Source organism: Puma concolor, chromosome A3 (assembly GCF_028749965.1).
Source record: "Puma concolor isolate L17-30 chromosome A3, mPumCon1.1.hap2, whole genome shotgun sequence".
NCBI lineage: Eukaryota > Metazoa > Chordata > Mammalia > Carnivora > Felidae > Puma > Puma concolor.
In genome coordinates this window covers 99,112,811-99,131,153 of record NC_141669.1, presented here as the reverse complement: position 1 = coordinate 99,131,153, position 18,343 = coordinate 99,112,811, and the positions used below count along the sequence as shown (strand labels likewise).

General features: G+C 44.1%; 1 protein-coding gene across 1 annotated transcript; it reads left to right on the top strand.

Moving 5' to 3' along the window:
- Positions 1–5,408: 5,408 nt before the first annotated feature.
- OTOR (otoraplin) lies at positions 5,409–9,075 on the top strand. The gene is made up of 4 exons (XM_025932513.2): positions 5,409–5,550; positions 5,910–6,049; positions 6,936–7,046; positions 7,936–9,075. Exons 1-4 carry the CDS (start codon positions 5,436–5,438, stop codon positions 7,957–7,959), a joined length of 390 nt encoding a protein of 129 aa, XP_025788298.1. The 5' UTR covers positions 5,409–5,435; the 3' UTR covers positions 7,960–9,075.
- Positions 9,076–18,343: the final 9,268 nt, after the last annotated feature.

Here is an 18,343-nt window from a genome sequence, read left to right as displayed (position 1 = left end):
TTCTGTCACCCCTCGTAAACAAAGGCTCCCTTTGCAGTCGATCTATTCCCCAGGCCCCAGCCCCATCCCTGACCATAGGCAACCACTGATCTGCTTTGTATCACTATAATTGTGCCCTGTCTACAATGCTTTTGAAGTTCATCTCCATTGCGTGCATCAGCAGTTCTACCAGTGGATGGGCTTTGGGTTCTTTTTAATTTGGGGCTGCTAGAAATAAAAGCTTATGAACATTTACATGCGAGTCTGTGTGGACACGTTCTGTCAGAGGATTTTGAGTGCAGGAGTGACCTCTGATTACTTTCAAAAGCTTTTTATTTTGATATAATTTACAATTCATATAAAAATTGCAGAAGTAGTACACGGCTCCCATAAACATACCTGAACCATTTAGGAGTGTGCTACCTTGACTCCTTGTTACCCCTTCACACTTCTGTGTATTTCATAAGTACAAGACCACCCCGCTACATAACTACTGTATGACCAGCAAGATCAGGAAATCCAGTATCCCATCTGATCCACATTTTCCTGATGTCCCCAAAATGACCCAAGATTCCAACCAGGATCATGTGATATGTAATTGTGTCTCTTCAGTGTCTCGTCTGTTCCTCAGCCTGTGTGTAATCTTTCATGATCTTAATTGTATGTAGAGACTAATTTCAGCTGTATCTATACAATATTAGCTATAGCTATAGCTATGTCTGTACAATATTAGCTATACAATATATCTATACAATATTAAAAATGAATTTACAGTAGTACCTCTATTTGCAGTCCAGCAACTCCAAGTTTATTCTGGGCTTCCTCCTCTCCTTATTTGTACCTCTTTCTCTGCTCCCATTAACTTCCATGCATTTACTTATGCGCTTAAATCTCCCCGAATGTAGCCAAACTCTGGTAAGCAAGACTTCAAGAGGGAAAAAGGCGAAGAAAAAAGGAGCCAACTATACTTTGAAGCTGATTTGATCAAGCTGGGATCTTCTGCCCTTCCTTCCCTTGCCATCTGTGGGAGTTGCCAGGAGTTTGGGAGGAAGTAGATGTTGTGCCCGGCTAAGGTGGGTCTAAACTTCAAGGTTAATTTTCAACTTTGACTGCATATCTGAACCATCCAGGAAACATTTCCAAATGCTGATGCCTAATCTACACCCCATATCAATTAAATCCCAATCTCTGTGCATGAAACCCAGTCATCAATATTGTTTAAGGGCCCTGAGTGATTCCAACGTGAGCTAAGAACGAACAAAGCAGATTTCTACCTTTATGAAGTAGGTTGTAATGATTAGATCATTAGTTCAAATTGTATTTTTCAAAAGCAGCATATTGATAAGTAGAAGATGGGGTAAAAACTGGAAAGTGTTGTAAGATGTTCATGTTTTTTAACTTTAAAGCTTAAAGTATTTTCTGTGTGGTTATTTAGCAAATATTTTATCCCTTGGAAATATTGTAGCCAGCAAATATCTGATGAGGAATGTGAAGCCCTGGCTTAAAATTTGTGCTGTAATTGATTTGCCCTTGAGCAGTACTTCTCAAACTTTCATGTTTCTCCAAATCACTTGCGAGGCGTGTTAAGCTGTACATTGATCTGGCAGGACTGGAGTGGGGTCTGAGGGGCTTTGTAACACAATGCTGAAGGTGCCAGTCTGGGGACCATGCTTTGGTGGCAAAACCCCAGAGTCTCTGTCCTAATTTACTCAGTGAGTCTTAATTTTTGGGTGCTATGAATGAGGAGATCGTGACCTGAGCTGAGATCAAGAGTCAGATGCTTATCTAAAACTGAGCCACACAGGCACCCCTATTTTTACCATTAATGCAACTCAGTTAAAAAACCAATAAACAAAAACTCCAGCAGGATGGAAACTACAGAAAATCTCATTCAAGGGCTTGATCTAATTCTCCTTTACTTTTATTAAAATAATTCAATGTTTCTCTGCCATTAGGGGCTCCAAAATACTACAAAAGCATCCTATGAACCTCTTTTGGTTTATTTATTTATTTATTTTGAGAGAGAGACAGAGACAGTGTGAGTGGGGTAGGAGCAGAGAGAGGGAGAGAGAGAATCCCAAACAGGTTCCACACTGTCAGCGCAGAGCCCGACACGGGGCTCAAACCCACGAAACAGTGAGATCATGACCTGAGCGGAAACCAAGAGTCAGACGGTTAACTGACTGAGACACCCAGGCGCCCCGAACCTCTTTTGAAATGTAATAAAACCGAAGGGCTTTCCCCAGGAAAAACAAAAATAAAAGCATACACTTTCAGGAGGGTCATGCATTCATTCAATGAATACCTATTTTTGAGTACCGAGGATTTTTCTGGGTGCTAATGATAGAGCGATGGGCAAGATAGACAAGGTCCCCACTTCCTGGAACTTTCATTGTGGTATCTGGGGAACAAGTGCCATCACGTGAATAGACAAGGCATGTCAGGTAGTGGTAAGTGATGAGAACGTACCACAGTCGCATGATGGACTGATTGGGTTGGAGAATGGCAAGAATGGATTTGTGAAACTGGTCTCTGTGAGGAGACATCTTGTCCAGAGACCCGAGTGCCCATATGTGGAGGGAAAGCTTCTCCGGCCATAAGCTCAGCAGGGTCTGAAGTAGACATGAGCTTTGCACTTTCAAAAGACAGAGCAGCTGGTGTGGCCAGAACAGAGCAAGCAAGGGAGAGGGTGACAGGGAGTGACTTCAGGGGGGCAGAGGGCCCAGATCATCCAGGGTCTTGTAGGTCACAGCAAAGAGGCGGCTTCCACCCTATCCACCACCCAAGCCTATTTTTAGACCTTGAAGCAGCCAGAGCCTCCATTTTAAGAAGTCCAGGTTGAGAACTAATTTAGTAACTAAAGCAGGAGAATGTCATCTGGGGATTAAATGCTCGGAGAATACATCTGAAAATCCAAAGAAAGTAAGCACGCTCAGGACAGATCACGTCTCCGGACCCCGGGTATCTGTGCGCCTTGAGCGTGCCTCCAGGTACAACTGATCGCTGAGTTATTGTAAGTTTAACTTCCCATGTGCAAGCAAAACTGCGATTTCCATCCCATCTCTGCCCACTACAGAATGCTAGGACATCTCAGGCCTACCCAGTATGCACTCAGCAGGCTTGACATCTCTTTTCTTTACTTCTCTAACCTTCGAATAGCCAATAATGGCTTTGTGTTCGCATCAGCCTTGGTTTGCTAAGTTGTTGCGATAGCTTGGTTGTGGCTTTATTCAACGTTTCCCTCCGCTTTGCAGCGGCTTGTTCACGGTGCGGCAATCTGAGTTTGTGCAGCCCCCATTTCTGTTAAGTGCCTCTTAAATGGCAATTGTCTTTTAACTCTCCTGTTGAGGGCTGGCTTGAGACTGTAACGGTCTGGAAAACAGCTGCCCGATCGGGATTAAGAAGATTTAATCAATGCTTTAGTTTTCCCAGAGACCCTCTTAGGCCCCTAGATTATAGGAAGGAAAAGTGCCCTGGCAGTCTGCTTTCAGAAATGATTTCTTTTTTTTTTTTTTTTTTTTTTAATTTTTTTTTTCAACGTTTATTTATTTTTGGGACAGAGAGAGACAGAGCATGAACGGGGGAGGGGCAGAGAGAGAGGGAGACACAGAATCGGAAACAGGCTCCAGGCTCTGAGCCATCCGCCCAGAGCCTGACGCGGGGCTGGAACTCACGGACCGCGAGATCGTGACCTGGCTGAAGTCGGACGCTTAACCGACTGCGCCACCCAGGCGCCCCTCAGAAATGATTTCTAACTCATCCTTTCCTCGAAGTAAAACAGGAAATGAGGAATGTAACACCTCCATTCTAATGTGACAGTGGATGAATGGAGACAGCTCTGGACACAGTCCTGCTGGGGAAGCTTTAGATGGGGTGGTTAAGACAGGTGACTCTGGCCTCTGCTGGGCCGCGGTTGCTTCATCTACAACGAAGACGCTGAATTAAACAAGCTTCCAAATCTGGGCCAGCTGTAGAAAAGATCGCCCCCTGATAATAACACACACACATGCATACACACCCACCCCCGAAGAAAACCCTTTTATTATACTATGAGTATTTTTGCTTTACCAGTTTATCCCCAGTTTTGTACAAAACTATTTTGTAAGTTGAATGCTTGTCCCTCATCTTTGGAGGGAGGGAGGAGTAGGTTCTGCTCTGAGATCTCATCATCAGCCAAGTTGGACAGGGCATCCTGACAGGGACCTCTGTTCTAGAAACAATGGAGGTGGGGTGCACCTTATGAAAGAGATACCAGCCCCAAACACTATAAAAAGCAGTTACCTAAAATCTGTCTCTCCTAAGAGAAAGTAAATCCTTGGGGCCAGGGCCTTTTTTATTCACTGCTATATCTCTAATGCCTAGAACAGTGCCTGGCACACAGTAGGTGTTCAGGAAATAGTTGTTGAGTAGATGGAGCTGTGTATTGGCACTTCAACTCTGGCGATTTCTAGTAGTGCCCCTCTTTCCATGGGAAAGATTCCCAGAAGCAGGGAGAAGGGCCGTAACGGAAACCTCTTGCTTTCTCCTTTCTCTATCCATGAGCATTTTGAGACTGAATTTCAGAGATCTCAGAGAGGAAAAAAGAGACTGTTCCTTTCTTTCCATCCCGCCTATCCCTTCCTTTCCCCAATCGTAGGGTCTAGATGTGATAACAGCCCATGTGTTACAAACCATGTCTGCCCCAGGACAGATGTGACTTCCGAGAATCCTATCATAAATGATTTGTAAACTTAAGCATCCTCAGTTTATCTATTATATGAATCCAGGTGCTTATTTTTAATTTTTTTTAGTGTTTATTTATTTTCGAGGAGAGAGAAACAGAGTGTAAGCAGGGGGAGGGGCAGAGAGAGAGGGGGAGACCCAGAATCTGAAGCAGGCTCTGAGCTGTCAGCACAGAGCCTGACGCGGGGCTCAAACTCACAAAACTGCGAGATCATGACCTAAGCCAAAGACAGACGCATAACTGACTGAGCCACCCAGGTGCCCCATAAAGGTGTTTATTAATTGGATTTGTTCCAATGAAAATATGTGTACTAAGGATATAGATCTCACATTTTCAGCAGATTTCTCAGAATCAGTACATCTTTGCTTATAAGTTGAGAGAATATGAGATTTGAGCTAAAAAAAATTGTTTTAAACAATTTAAAATTCTCATAGTTCTTCGCACAATGCCTTGCTGATGTGATATGCCACAGCTAAAGCAATGGTGGACCATTTTTGGATATCATTTGTGTATAAAGAAGGACACAGCTTTTGAGTCTCTTTGGAAAACCAGATGCAAAATAGCTCCTGGAGCCCAGGAGATGTTATGAAAGCAGAGGAAGGAACGGTGGGCACCTTCCCATTGGCCGGGGGGACTTGCCCAGATGTCTGGCTTCCACATAAAAGACAGGAACCACTGCAGTCAGTTTCCACTTCTAGTTAAAGAACGATAGCAAAAACAGCAAAAAGGGAAGATGGCAAGACTCTTATTACTTTCTCTCCCCGGTCTTGTGGCCATATGTGCCGTGCACGGAATATTTATGGACAGACTTGCTTCCAAGAAGCTGTGTGCAGATGACGAGTGTGTGTGTAAGGACTTTTCTTATGCCTTTCATTATCTTTCCATTATATATTTGAAAAAAAAAATCCACTAACAGCGTGAAATCTAATAGGGCTCTTAGTGAATCTTCTCTGACGTGTGTGTTAGCATTGTTTCTCCTGGTCTGTACCTTTGGTGAATTTACTTGGTTAAGATTCTGTTGGATATAGCTTTAATACCTTGGATAGATTACTCTTCTTGAACTAAACAGGAGCTGTGAGCCGGGAGTTATTAATCACTCTGATTTCCAAGTTTTCTGATAAGCTTGGCCTTTTTACTGTTATAAATTCCAGGAGACGAAAATGTAGTCATTGCAATGTTTTTGTTCTTGTTTTTGTTTTTCTTCCAGATACTATTTCTCTGGCCAGAGCTCAAGAAGATTTCAATGCCCCCGACTGTAGGTTCATTAATGTTAAAAAAGGGCAGCAGATTTATGTTTACTCAAAGCTGGTAAAAGAAAATGGAGCTGGAGAATTTTGGGCTGGCAGTGTAAGAGGAGATTCTTACAAATACACATACATCTTGACATACGGTGCTCTTAACTTTTTCTCTGGGACTTACCTTCAATGCATTGTAATGTTTAAAACTAGCTCCTTAGAACAATGGAGAGATGGCAGACAAGTGCACAAATTCACAGATATTTGCTTTTATCGCATGTCGAAGAAACAAAGACAATTCCGTAACAAAGCCAAATGTAGGCGTATGTGATGTTTTGGCAAGGACCAGCTAACCGCACAGGGGCTTGAATGCCTCAAAGGGTTTGAAACTTACTCAAAAATGTTTGAGCGGATTTGCCAAGTAAAACGCATGCGTGTTGGCAGTCAGTCTCGGCTTCAATATTTTAAAGGAAGCTTTCACACCCGCTTCAATTCCAGAGAATCTGCTTTCTTCGGCGCAAATATGCAGGGGTGGGCCCCAGGGAGGGACGAAGCAGGACTGATTTCCTGTTCCTCGTCTGCAGCCTCACAGATAGATTCTCAAGTAATGAGGGATTAATTCTTAAATTCACTCAAGGATCTGTGCATTTGAATTTTTAACAACTGAGAAGTGACAGTCCTTTAGAGTCAAAATGCCTATTCACTTTTTACGAAATTTATCGACTTTGTTTACAGGCAGCTCACAAGATTGCATAAAGTAAAGGAATGCTAAGTGAGACTGGTAAGACCAGGCCACAGAAAAACAGATACATACTTTCCGTGGGTTGACTTAGTTGCTGTGAGTGAACTTCAGGTTTGGGTCCCAGTCCCCCACCCCACCCCCACCCCCAACCCAGAGGGGGAAGCGAAGCACTTAGTAACAAATGTGATGCCAGTGGGTTTTCTAGAAGTGTGCTCATATCCGCCCTCCCCTAACTGTTACTCTTCTGGACACTCAGGTTTATGGAGATGGCCAGGAGGATGAGATGGGAACCGTGGGGTATTTCCCCAGCAGCTTGGTAGAGGAGCAACATGTGTACCAAGAAGCCACCAAGGAAGTCCCCACCACGGTAAGTGTCTCAGGGCTCGGGGCAGGCCAGACAAAGACTCAGATCTTGGGGTAATGCAGGCAGGTGTTAAAAATGCATCATGTCACTTACAAGATGCATGGAGCAAATGCCCCTACTTGCAATGAGGGCTTCCTTGAAACAGGGAGGTTTGGGAGCGCATTCACACCTACTCTCAGTGTTGAAAGAGTAGTGAACTTTCCCCACCCACCCCCCACCCCCCTTTTGTTTTTAGATACAAGTTATCCTAGAAAGGAGGCCATGTCACAAAGAAAATAAAATAGTATGAACGCACTCTTAACTGATGGTTACATTTATCTACTAAAACAGTTGGGCTAGGAAAAAATTAGCGCCTGTATTTAATCAAATCGAAACATTCTGGAAAAAGAAATCTTTGGATGATTTATTTCTGTGGTAAATAGATTCTACTTATGTTTGAAAAAGAAATTATACTCTTTCCAATGCCCGGGGGTCTTGCAAACCCCAGAACAGAAATAAAAGATCCCCTTTGAGCTACTTTGCAGGGTGGTTGTTTTGAAGAGATTTCTCCTGGAGCTAATTGCTGCATGAAATAACTTCAAAACATTGCCCAACCCACACACCGGGCTCACCTGTCATTGCTTCTAAGCATTGAACTTGAATGTGTCAACTAACCACAAATTTGAAGTGTGTTTGAGAACCTTCATTTTAAGTAGTTTTTGACTTAAAGTGATAATTATGTTATACTCTTTGGGGTTCATCCTTACTTTAAATCCAAATTTCCCTTTGATTACCTGTGATTTTTAAATAAACGATATCTGTTTTCTGGGCCTGTCTGCTCAGTTCAATCTTTGCTTTGTTTGTTTGTTTGTTTGTTTGTTTGTTGTTTTTGTTTTGCTTTTTTTCCCCCCAGGATATTGACTTCTTCTGTGAGTGAGCGAGTAGACAAACCTGCAAATAGAAAGGAAACATCAAGAAATAAAGAAAAAGAAGTGAAATAACAACAACAACAACAAAAATACATATCCCTAATTCCTAACTTTAGTTTCGAGGCTTTGTTACCTTACAGGAGGGCTGGGCCCTCAGGGCCTGCGGTCGGAGATGAAGGAGGGGGTTTCCACTCAGTTTTCTGCGGCAGGGCGATGTTTGGCTCAAGTGGGAGAACTGAAAGCAGACATTATTTTTCAGCCTAGAGAATCTTCTTTTATGCAGGGATGCATATAGAAGATGGTTTGTTTGTATTATTTCCAAATGGTAATTCTTGCCAGCTCTTTGGCTCCTTATATAAACTTGGTAGGTCATAAGTCTTCCTTTGGACATGCTGTTTTCTAATTATTTGTCTCTCTGGCCATTTGCAGTGTTATAATATATCCAACGGGGCTATATCATCAAGGAGTATTCTTGTTGATTGTTGTCTAGGATTGTTGTCGCTTTTAATATTTGATGCCTTTGGGATATAAAGCTGGTGGGAGTGGGGGAGCTGTTTAGACTCATAGACGTTTGGACTATGCCTCTTTCTCTTTAAAAAAATTTCACGGGGGCATCTGGCTGGCTCAGTTGGAAGAGTATGTGACTCTTGATCTCAGGGTCGTGAGTTCAAGCACCACTTTGGGCATAGGGATTACTGAAATAAATAAACTTAAAAAAATTTAACCCATTATTTCCACTGAATAATTTTATCTTCTAAATGATTGATTTACCTCTCCCCAAATTTTAAATAAGTATGTGTATATGTAATAAGGGTGGAGTAGCTTATGAAATATTTGTAGTAGAATAGTTTCCCCTTCATATGTGCTGTCAAATCAAAAGACAGAGGGAAAGAAAAGCATGTGAGTTATTTCTCGACTTCTGTTTCAACTTTGAATCTCCTCTTCCCATGTAAATCCCCCCAGTCAAGGGTGATGTGTGAAGAAATCTGGTGAGCCAATTGGCCCACAAGTTTTTCTACATTTAATTGGAAATTTGCTTTGATTGTGTATTCCTGGTGTAATTCTTTTTATGTAGTCCTGGGTCTTTGTTTACATGTAATTAAAATGCCTGTAGTCAAAAAAATTCACAATTTCTGGCTTCAAAATTTTTTGAAGACATTTTTCACCTTGGGATATCAAAAGCCTGGGAGGGGCCTGGAAATGGGGTTGGTTCCTCAGTTTTCGGTGGTCTGTTCATCCCACAAGCATGAGGAGGAGGGCATTAATGACAAGTTGGAGACTGGGACCCCAGGGTCATTTTTCCAGCTGCATCCACTGTGACTTGGGGTGAATATGTTTTTGCCAAATTCCTATGGGAATTTACCATCAAGTAAAATGATACCCCCCAAAAGCCCCCCAAACGCAAACCCACCAGTCTATTTGTTTGTCTTATTGGTGTGGTTTTGGAATGGTGGTGGGGGTCCAGAGCTGACAGCCAAGAAAGAACTCGTGAGACATCTTTGGTGCAGAAAGGTGATATTATTAAACAAAGCATGGGACAGGACTTGTGGGCAGAAAGAGCTGCACTGGGGTTGTGAGTGGCTGATTATATAATATTCAGTTTGGGCGGGGGGGTGGGGGTGGTGGTAAAGCAAAACAGAGGTTTCCAAAAGGATTTTCATATGCTAAAGAGGACTCCTAAGATACTAGAGGCCTAGCTTGGCAATAGTCAAGCTAAGTTTCTTTTTTTCCTCTAGCAAAGCATTAATGTTAAGCAATAGGGAGTCTTCTCATTCCTGGAGGAGTGTCATACTCTGTCTCAAGTATTTGTCAATGGGCTGCAGGTTATAAGGAAATTTAATTTTACCTACCATTTCTTTCCTGCCTTTGTTACCCACATCACTATGGAGGGGAGGGTGATGGTAGGGCTCCGGGAAACTGAATTTATGGGTTTCTGGAGGCTAGGCTATTGATGTGATTGATAAGATTAAATTTAATTAAAATTTTTCCTATTTCTTTGTTCTTGGGCAGCCAGGAGTGCCTGAAGAACGTCACACATATCCCGTTGGTGGGGGGGGGGGGGGGGGTGAGGGGAATGGGCTTATGGGGTATCAGCTTGGCTTATGCTCCCTCATTATTACTGTATTCCATGAAATATTTCAGGCAGTATCCAGGGCACTCAACACAATTTTAAGGTAAGAGACATTATCCTACCTCTGTTTCTATCTGCTTCTCACTTGCTGGCACCCCCATTATCCCTTGAAACACCCAGCACCCCCATGACACCCTCAGTCTGCCAAAGCCCCGTCTGTCTGGCCTCATGCATCTAACCTCGCTCCCTGAGCATGCGGCTCCTGGTTCCAGGCCCTCCTGGCCGCACCTGGCTCCCATTCACCAGAACCGTTCTCATCCAGGAGTTTTGAGGTCATTGATTGGTTTCAGTCTCCTGGGGGCCTATCTGTCGCAACCTGAGGAGAGAGCAAAAGGCAAACTGACACCCCACAAACAACCTCCCTGCCCCCAGGTGGGATGGGCGTGACATTCCTCAGGCACTCCCGGCTGCCCAAGAACCAAGGAAAGGGAAAAACCAAAGGTTAACTGATAGAGATCACAGCCATGCAGGACAGTCTCCATCAGGTTACAAATGTCTTAGTAAATTACAAGAAAAAGGCAATCTTATCAATATTCTAATTTCCAGAAACCTAGACTCTGGTTTCCTAGAGCCCCAACGTCACCTCCCCTCCATAGTGAGGTGGGAACAAAGGCAAGAAGGAATTGGCGGGTAAAATTAAATGTCCTTATAACCTGCAGCCCACTGACAAATACTTGAGGCAAATACAGAGTGTAACATTTCTCCAGGAACGCCCTACTGTCTTAGCATTAACGCCTTACTAGAGAAAAAACAACTTTAGTTTGACATAGCCAGGCCTCTGGTATCTTCTTTGTCCTCTCTGGCATGTGAACATCCTTCAAGGACGTCCTTCAAGGAGGCCTCCGTTTGACTTTATGTCCCCCCACTCCATAGTATATAACCAGTCACTCCTCACAACCCCAGTGCAGCTCTGTCTGCCCATGGGTCCTGTCCCCGTGCTTTATTCAATAAAAATCACCTTTTTGCACCAAAGATGTCTCAAGAATCCCTTCTTGGCCGTCAGCTCCGGACCGCCATCACCACTCCAAAACCCCATCACACAGAATGAAAGCACCACAGGGACTTTAAACACCATCTAGCCTTTCAAAAGGCAAAGTGCTGTCCCTGGCCCGGCAGCAGCGCGGCCCCACCTGGGTGTCGGTTGGAATGGCAGAACCTCTAGGCTCCTCTGCAGGCTTTCTGAATCAGAATCGGCATATTAATAAGTCCCCAGATTCAAGATACGTGTATGCATTGTAGGGAAAGACCCTGCTAGGGTCCCTAACCTGCTGGGATCTCTGGCTGGGCCTAAGAATTAAACTGGCATAGACAGATTACTGGAGAAAACCGTATGTGTTTAATTTAATATTTTTACATGTAGATGGGAAAATGAAGACCCAAAGAAGCCGTGAGATCCACATACTTCTATACCTCTTGAGACAATGAACAATAAATTGTGAGACATGACAAGACAAAGTGGCTGGGGCTCAGGGCAGTAAATCGTGGGACAGTGACTAGGAAATATACAAGGGAACCAGCAGAAGATAAGGGTTGTTTCAGTAGGTTGTTTGTACAGATCCATTTCAGTGCCGACTCCCAGTGCCTGGTGATAAGAGGGTTCTCTTTCCAGTGCAGGGAGGGCACCTTTCTCATGAGAAATTTTATGACCTGTTTTTTTAGGTAGAAAGGGGGAAGGTCAGAGAGCCCTTCCTGCATCTGTGGTTTCTCAACTGCCTTCAGCTCAAAATAATCAATATGTCAAAGGGGCATATTTTGGGGTAGCATGTTCTGAATCCCTTTGACATTAAAGGTTATGAGGAACACTGATTTTCATTCCCTCCTCTCATCTTACACATAAAGAAATAAATTAAAAAAGCTAGAGCACCTGAGAGTTGAAGCAGCTCTCCCAAGGTTAAAAGGCAGGATTTCAACTTTCCTAAACCAGTATTCCCCTATATAGCAGGCACTGGCTTGGTGGTCTACCGATCTCTCTACCTTAGAGAAAAGGGAGCCATGGGGTAGGGGACTGAGAGTTTGGGGTGCAGTGAGGCATTCTAGGATGCATCCCCACTTGGGGAATCTTCCTCCCTTCCCACAATGAGCAAGGATATCTTTTTTTTTTTTTTGTAATATTTATTTAGTTTTTTTTTTTTGAGGGGGGAGGGGCAGAGAGACACAGAAGCATAGAATCCGAAGCAGGCTCTAACAAAGCAGCTGTGGGGCTGGAACCCACAAACCGTGCGATCACGACCTGAGCTGAAGTCGGACGCTCAACCAACTGAGCCACCCAGGTGCCCCATGAGCAAGGATATATCATATCTCTCAGATGTTCTCAATCACTGACATTGTTGCTTTGCAACCTCAGGAGCTCCCATGAGATCTGAAACTGGGCCCTGGGAGGGCAAGGGGAGACCAGGAAAGGGGCAAACCACTCCATAAGGGTAGGTGGCCGTTTCCTTAAGCAAGGGACTTACACAGGAGGCTTGTCATGGGTGGCTGCAAGACAGGTGAAGAACCTCTACGGACTGTTCCCGTGCAGTTCTAGGGTCAATTGGCAGTCACATCCTTTTGATGACCTCTCCCAACAGACATGAAAGAAAATAACTTCAAACAACTAGGCCTAGGGAATGAAGGAGTTCCAACTTGTAGGTTTCCTTGGTATTCCCAAGCTGAGGGTGTGTGTGTGTGTGTGTGTGCGTGTGTGTGTGTGGTGTTTAAATTTTTCCATGTAGCTTGTACTGTCTCCTCTTGGGAGAGAAATAAGAATTTCACCATCTCTTATGTGTATACAATGGGATATTAGCCACATAAAGAATGAAATCTTGACTTTCCCAACAACATGGATGGAGTACACTGCTAAGTAAATGAATCAGTCAGAGAAAGACAAATACCATATGATTTCACTCAGGTGCAATTTACGAAACCAAACAAAAAAAGAGACACACTGAAAAATAGACTCTTTTTTTTGTTAAAGTTTATTTACTTATTTTGAGAGAGAGAGAGAGCATGCGTGCTGGTGGTGGAGGGGCAGAAAGAGAGGAGAGAGAGAATCCCAGGCAGGTTCTGCACTGTCAGCACAAAACCCGATGCGGGGCTTGAACTCACCAACCATGAGATCATGACCTGAGCCAAGACCAAGAGTCGGGCGCTTAACTGATCGAGCCACCCAGGCGCCCCCCAAAAATAGATGCTTAACTACAGATAACAAACTGGTGGTTGCCAGAGGACAGGAGAATGGGGGCGTGGGTGAAATAGGGGAAGGGGATTAAGAGCACACCTCTTATGATGAGCACTGAGTAACGTATAGAATTGATGAATCACTATATTGTACACCTGAAACAAAAAAAAAAAAAAAAAAGAATTTCATCCTCCCTGACCTCGGAGAACACAGCAAACAGTACAGGGGGATGTATATGAGTAGCACAGGCAAGTAGATTTCAGGAGCCAATTTAGGGCAAATGGTGAGACTTTGCCTATAGCAGAGCTATTCAAAGGAGTTGGCAGCACAGGACAAGAGAAGTACTTGAAAGCCATCAGGGGTGAGAACAGTCAGGGCATGATACACACTGGCAAGCAATAAAATGAAATGAAATCTTGTTTAAGGGAACTGTGTAATTGGTAGCTCGGAGAGGTTGGAGGAGAAGAGAGCCCAGGGCATCCTGGAACAAGATAGGCTATATTTCTTACAGCGCTGTAGTCCCCTATCTATGCATGCTTGGATCCGGTTTGGACCTTGTTGGACCTCAGTTTTCTTAGCTATCAATGGGGTTAACAGCATCTTCCTTGCTGGGTTGTTGCGAACCTTAAGTATAATGGGGGTGTGGAATAGAATCCAGGGGCCCTAGGACCGGGGCCCCTATGTGGCAGCAGTATTATCTGACCCGAGAGGGCTGGAAGGAGGACGGCCTTCCTTCAAGGAGCTGTGCTGTAATCTGCCAGATGCTTCACTGATAAGAAATTGCAATTTCCCATTCAGACCGTCTGGAATTTCTAAATCAAAGATATTTCCAGATTGCATGCTTTTTTTTGTCGTTTCATCTCTTTAGGAAAAAACACCTGAAATTACCTGAAATAGTCCCAAGTCATTCCACTAGCAATTTGGTGACCTGACGTGGAGTGTATTATTTTGATTTGAAGTCTCGGTTCTGGCCACAGCCCTTCATTAACACCAGCAAGTGAGGGTCATTTACTTCCCACTGAGGGCCACCATACCTTACAAGAATCAAGACATTATTCTTACAAGAATCAAATATATCTATGTATTTGTGTATCTTTGAGGCCTATAGCTAGATGGATGTTAGTATGTAACTTAATCTTATTTAGGCTCAACAAAGTTGGGTTGTCTCATTTGCATATAGCCATCCTAGCGAGGGTGTAAATAACAACACCTCTTGGGAAATCAGCCTTGGAAGGGGCGTGTCCCACCAGACCACAAGCGCCTTGTGTTTCCAAGGCTTCATGGACTCCATCTGACAGCAGGGGTGAATACTGTTCCTCCGCTCTCCTGATGCTGGAAGTTCATGTCTCCGGCCAGACATTTTGACCCTTACTCTGAAAAGAGCCTTATACAGGATCCAAAGCACAAGACACGAGGAAGAGAGAAGGCCTCCGTGGACCTCAACAGGCACCCACCTGAGACTGAGGTACCGTGGCTTCTACTTCTCTAAAAATTATGCGCGCGTGTGGAATGCATGCTAATGAGAAGTTTATCCTTTTTTTTTTTTTTTTAAGTTTATTTATTTATTTTGAGAAAGAGAGAGAGAGTGAGCACAGGCGGGGAAGGGGCAGAGAGAGAGGGAGAGAGACAGGATCCCAAGCAGAGCCTGAATTCATGAACTGTGAGATCATGACCTGAGCCGAAATCAAGAGTCAGACGCTTAGTTGACTGAGCCACCCAGGGGTCCTGAGAAGTTTATTCTGACTAAATTACTAGAGAACAGGATTTCTTAGGGGCTGCACCTTTGTTGTGTTAAATGATCCTATGATAAATCCAAGTCATTTAAAAAATAAATACAAGTAATTTGAATAGGCTGCATTTGGTGGGTTCCCCATATTATGTCACAGCCGGTGAAATCCCTGTAATGTGAACTGTTGTAGACCTGAGACCCCTTGGGGGTCTTGCACATCGTGTGACATGATGGCTCAGACTTCTGTTGCTTGTGTGGCCAGGTTCATGTCATTGAACCTCTTTGTCCCCCACTTTAGTTGCCTACACGTGGGAATAATAATGCCTCTGAGATAATAATAACTAACTTTGGGGGGGTGATTATAAGGATCGGGTTAAATAAGATACAGTGTGTAAAAATCACCCAGCATACACCAGTGGGTATGTAATAAATGGTAGTAGAATTAAGTTCAAAATGAGAGGCTTTTAAAACACGTTTGAAACTTTTGAGGAACTACGGTTCTTTGTTGTTGTTGTTTTAAGTGAATCAAAAATATATCTTGAGCATCTTTTCTTTCTAGAACACTTTTGTGTTTCTCTATGGCTTGTTTGAAGGTGTGTGCAAGGTATACTGCAAACACTTAGCACGAAAGTACAGACACACACACACACACATGCAGAGCTTGGTGAATGCTAGATCTAATGTCTGGGATGGTGCGTCTTCCCTGTCTTCATTGCCTGTCATTGTCAAATGTCTCTGGTCTGTCAAGAGACATTTAAAAAAACACCTGGCAAAACAGAGCAAACCAGGGAGATATTGTTCCCTTGAGATAAAGCCCCAGTGCTCTCCAACTTCCAGCCCTTCCCTCGCACGTCCTCCCTTATCCTCAGGGAATGTTGTAAATGGCAGCAAGCCATCGGATTCTCTCTGCTATCTGATGCCCCGCCAACAGCGACTTGACTTGATTTCAGATACTCCGTCTGGGTGCTGGGCATTGTGACATATGCTTGGGCTGGCTAATAAGTAAGTAGCTGGGGGTCCTTTTGAGTGACGCTCTTGCAGTCCTGCAGAAACTGGGGACACTGACCTAATTAAGGAGTCTGTAGATGTGTAGGGACACCTCATGTTCAGAGTATGAGCTTTTGAATTCCCTTTTTTTGGCTACTTGCTGGGAACAAACGAACAAATGGACAAACGTCAGCAAATGGCAAGAAAGGACAATGTAAGGCAGGGCTTTGATTATCCCGGGAAAGCACCGTGAGCTCATCCCTGCAGGTCAAGCAGGATATTCCTACTAACAGCGATCCTTTTTGTTAAAAGTCCTACCCTTTGTCCAAGGGCCAAGTGGCTGGGAATGCAAACCTGTGAGAGGTAAATCAGAATCCCTGGCAGACATTAAGATTGGAAACCTATCCTTTCCATTCCTGACCATGAACTTATAAGACCCTTTCCCAACCAGGCTTAGCAAGGTTTTTCAGACACGCTAGGAGAAATGGGGTAACTGGGGTGACTGTTGGAATGTTGGGCCTCAAGTTGACTTTACCAGAAACATCCAAGTTATTGGGGCCCTCGCCACCCCCCCTCAGCCCCTGCCCCAACTGCTTTTGTGAAGACAGTCTGTGTGAAAAATATTTGAGTCACAGCTGACTTAGCTCATTGTTGGCAGCGTGACTAAATTCAGCAGCAGGTTTTGTGCAGTCAAGTTTCAGAAAACCCTAGCATATTTCATAAGCTTAGAAGAAAGAGAAGTCAAGATGGCGGTGCCTTCAGCACCCCCACTCCTGACCCTAGATAAATGGGGGCATTTATTGCTTCTCATGTTTATTGGCTGAGCAGACGCTTGTGCCCTCCTGGATCTGATTTAATACGAGGAAATATCAAGCGCCTTCATGTAGTATTTAAACAAATCTCTGGAGGGGTGGGCAGTTCAGCTCTGAGTGGAGAGAAGAAATAAGAGTGAACACCAGGAAGAAAATCTCATTTCTTCAACAATCAGTCTCATCTGTCTGAAATGGTGAGGAAGAAAAGTAAGAAAGAAATTACACAAGCTAATACCATTCCATGCTCTTCCCTTGAAATACAATTTTGGGGATTTTAAAGGCCTTCCAATGTTACGACGTCTTAGCTGCATCACCTGCAAATACCACCGTATGTCAGTAATTTAATCAGGAAAATGACATATCATATCGATCCGCACGCTTTAGAGCATCCCCCCTCTAACCCGTCATTAAAAAAGACAGAGAAATGCTCCCCAAGCTGTGATTTAAATATTTTTCTAAATGGAAATGACTTTTCTGTCACACGTGAGCAATTGTTTTAATCATTTCTTTGCAAGTGTAAGCTGTGCTGGAATGAGTGTATTTGGGAGGTAAAGACGAGGCTACTAATATCTCACCCGCTTTCCCCGCCTCTCATCTCTTTTTACTCTCACTCCCCTTTTTCCTATTTGTTTCAGCAGGTGAATTTATCCTGGCCAAATGCTTTCATGGAGATGGGAATGTTAATCTGCTTAAGCAATTCTGTGTCAAGCTGGGTTGGGGGGAATCCATGCCAGCTTTTAGATTTCTTTTTTACTTTTTTTTTTAAGTTTTATTTTCCAAGAGAGAGAAAGAGAGAGAGAGAGAGAGAGAGAGAGAGAGAGAGAGAGCACAAGCAGGAGAGGCAGAGAGAGAGGGAGAGAGAATCCCAAGCAGGTTCCACAGGAGCAGAGTCGAGCCTGACAAGGGGCTCAGACCCAAGAACCACCAGATCATGACCTGAGCCGAAACCAAGAGTTCGACGCTTAATGAACTGAGTCACCCAGGCACATCCTCCCCACCCCCTTATAGATTTCTATAAACTAAGGGCAGAAAACCCGAGTTGTAGTCCCTGGTCGTCCACCCACTCACCTCACTGGACCCTCAGTCATTCAGGGGTTTCCAGGTCTTTCTTCTCTCCCCTGCCCTTGGAGACAAAATGATTTAAGGCCTACTCTAGATCTTTCCCTGAGACTTATGTTACTGCTAATGATTAATGCTGCCACACATGGATTAGAAGACAGGACTTGAGTCTTGACTCCCAGGGGCCACACATGCAGACACGCTGGCTCCTCGAGAGACAGTAGGTCAAGGAGAATGGGCCAGCTGGATAGACTTGCAATGCTGATCTGTCTTGCAGAAGGCTACTACTCTAGGTGAGATGTGTCCCTGAATCCCACCGAAGCAGGCAGAGAGATGATCACGGGAGAAAAGAACCAGTATTTTGGAACACCACCTATAAACCAGTGTCTTGCATGAGGCTCCCCCACCCCGCCTCCGAGGCTGTCTGGACCCAGCAAGAAAGCTAAACTTTCTTCTGGCCCACGTCTGATTAAAGGTTGCAGTGGGGGCTAATCCAGTCTCAGATTTCTCCCTTGAT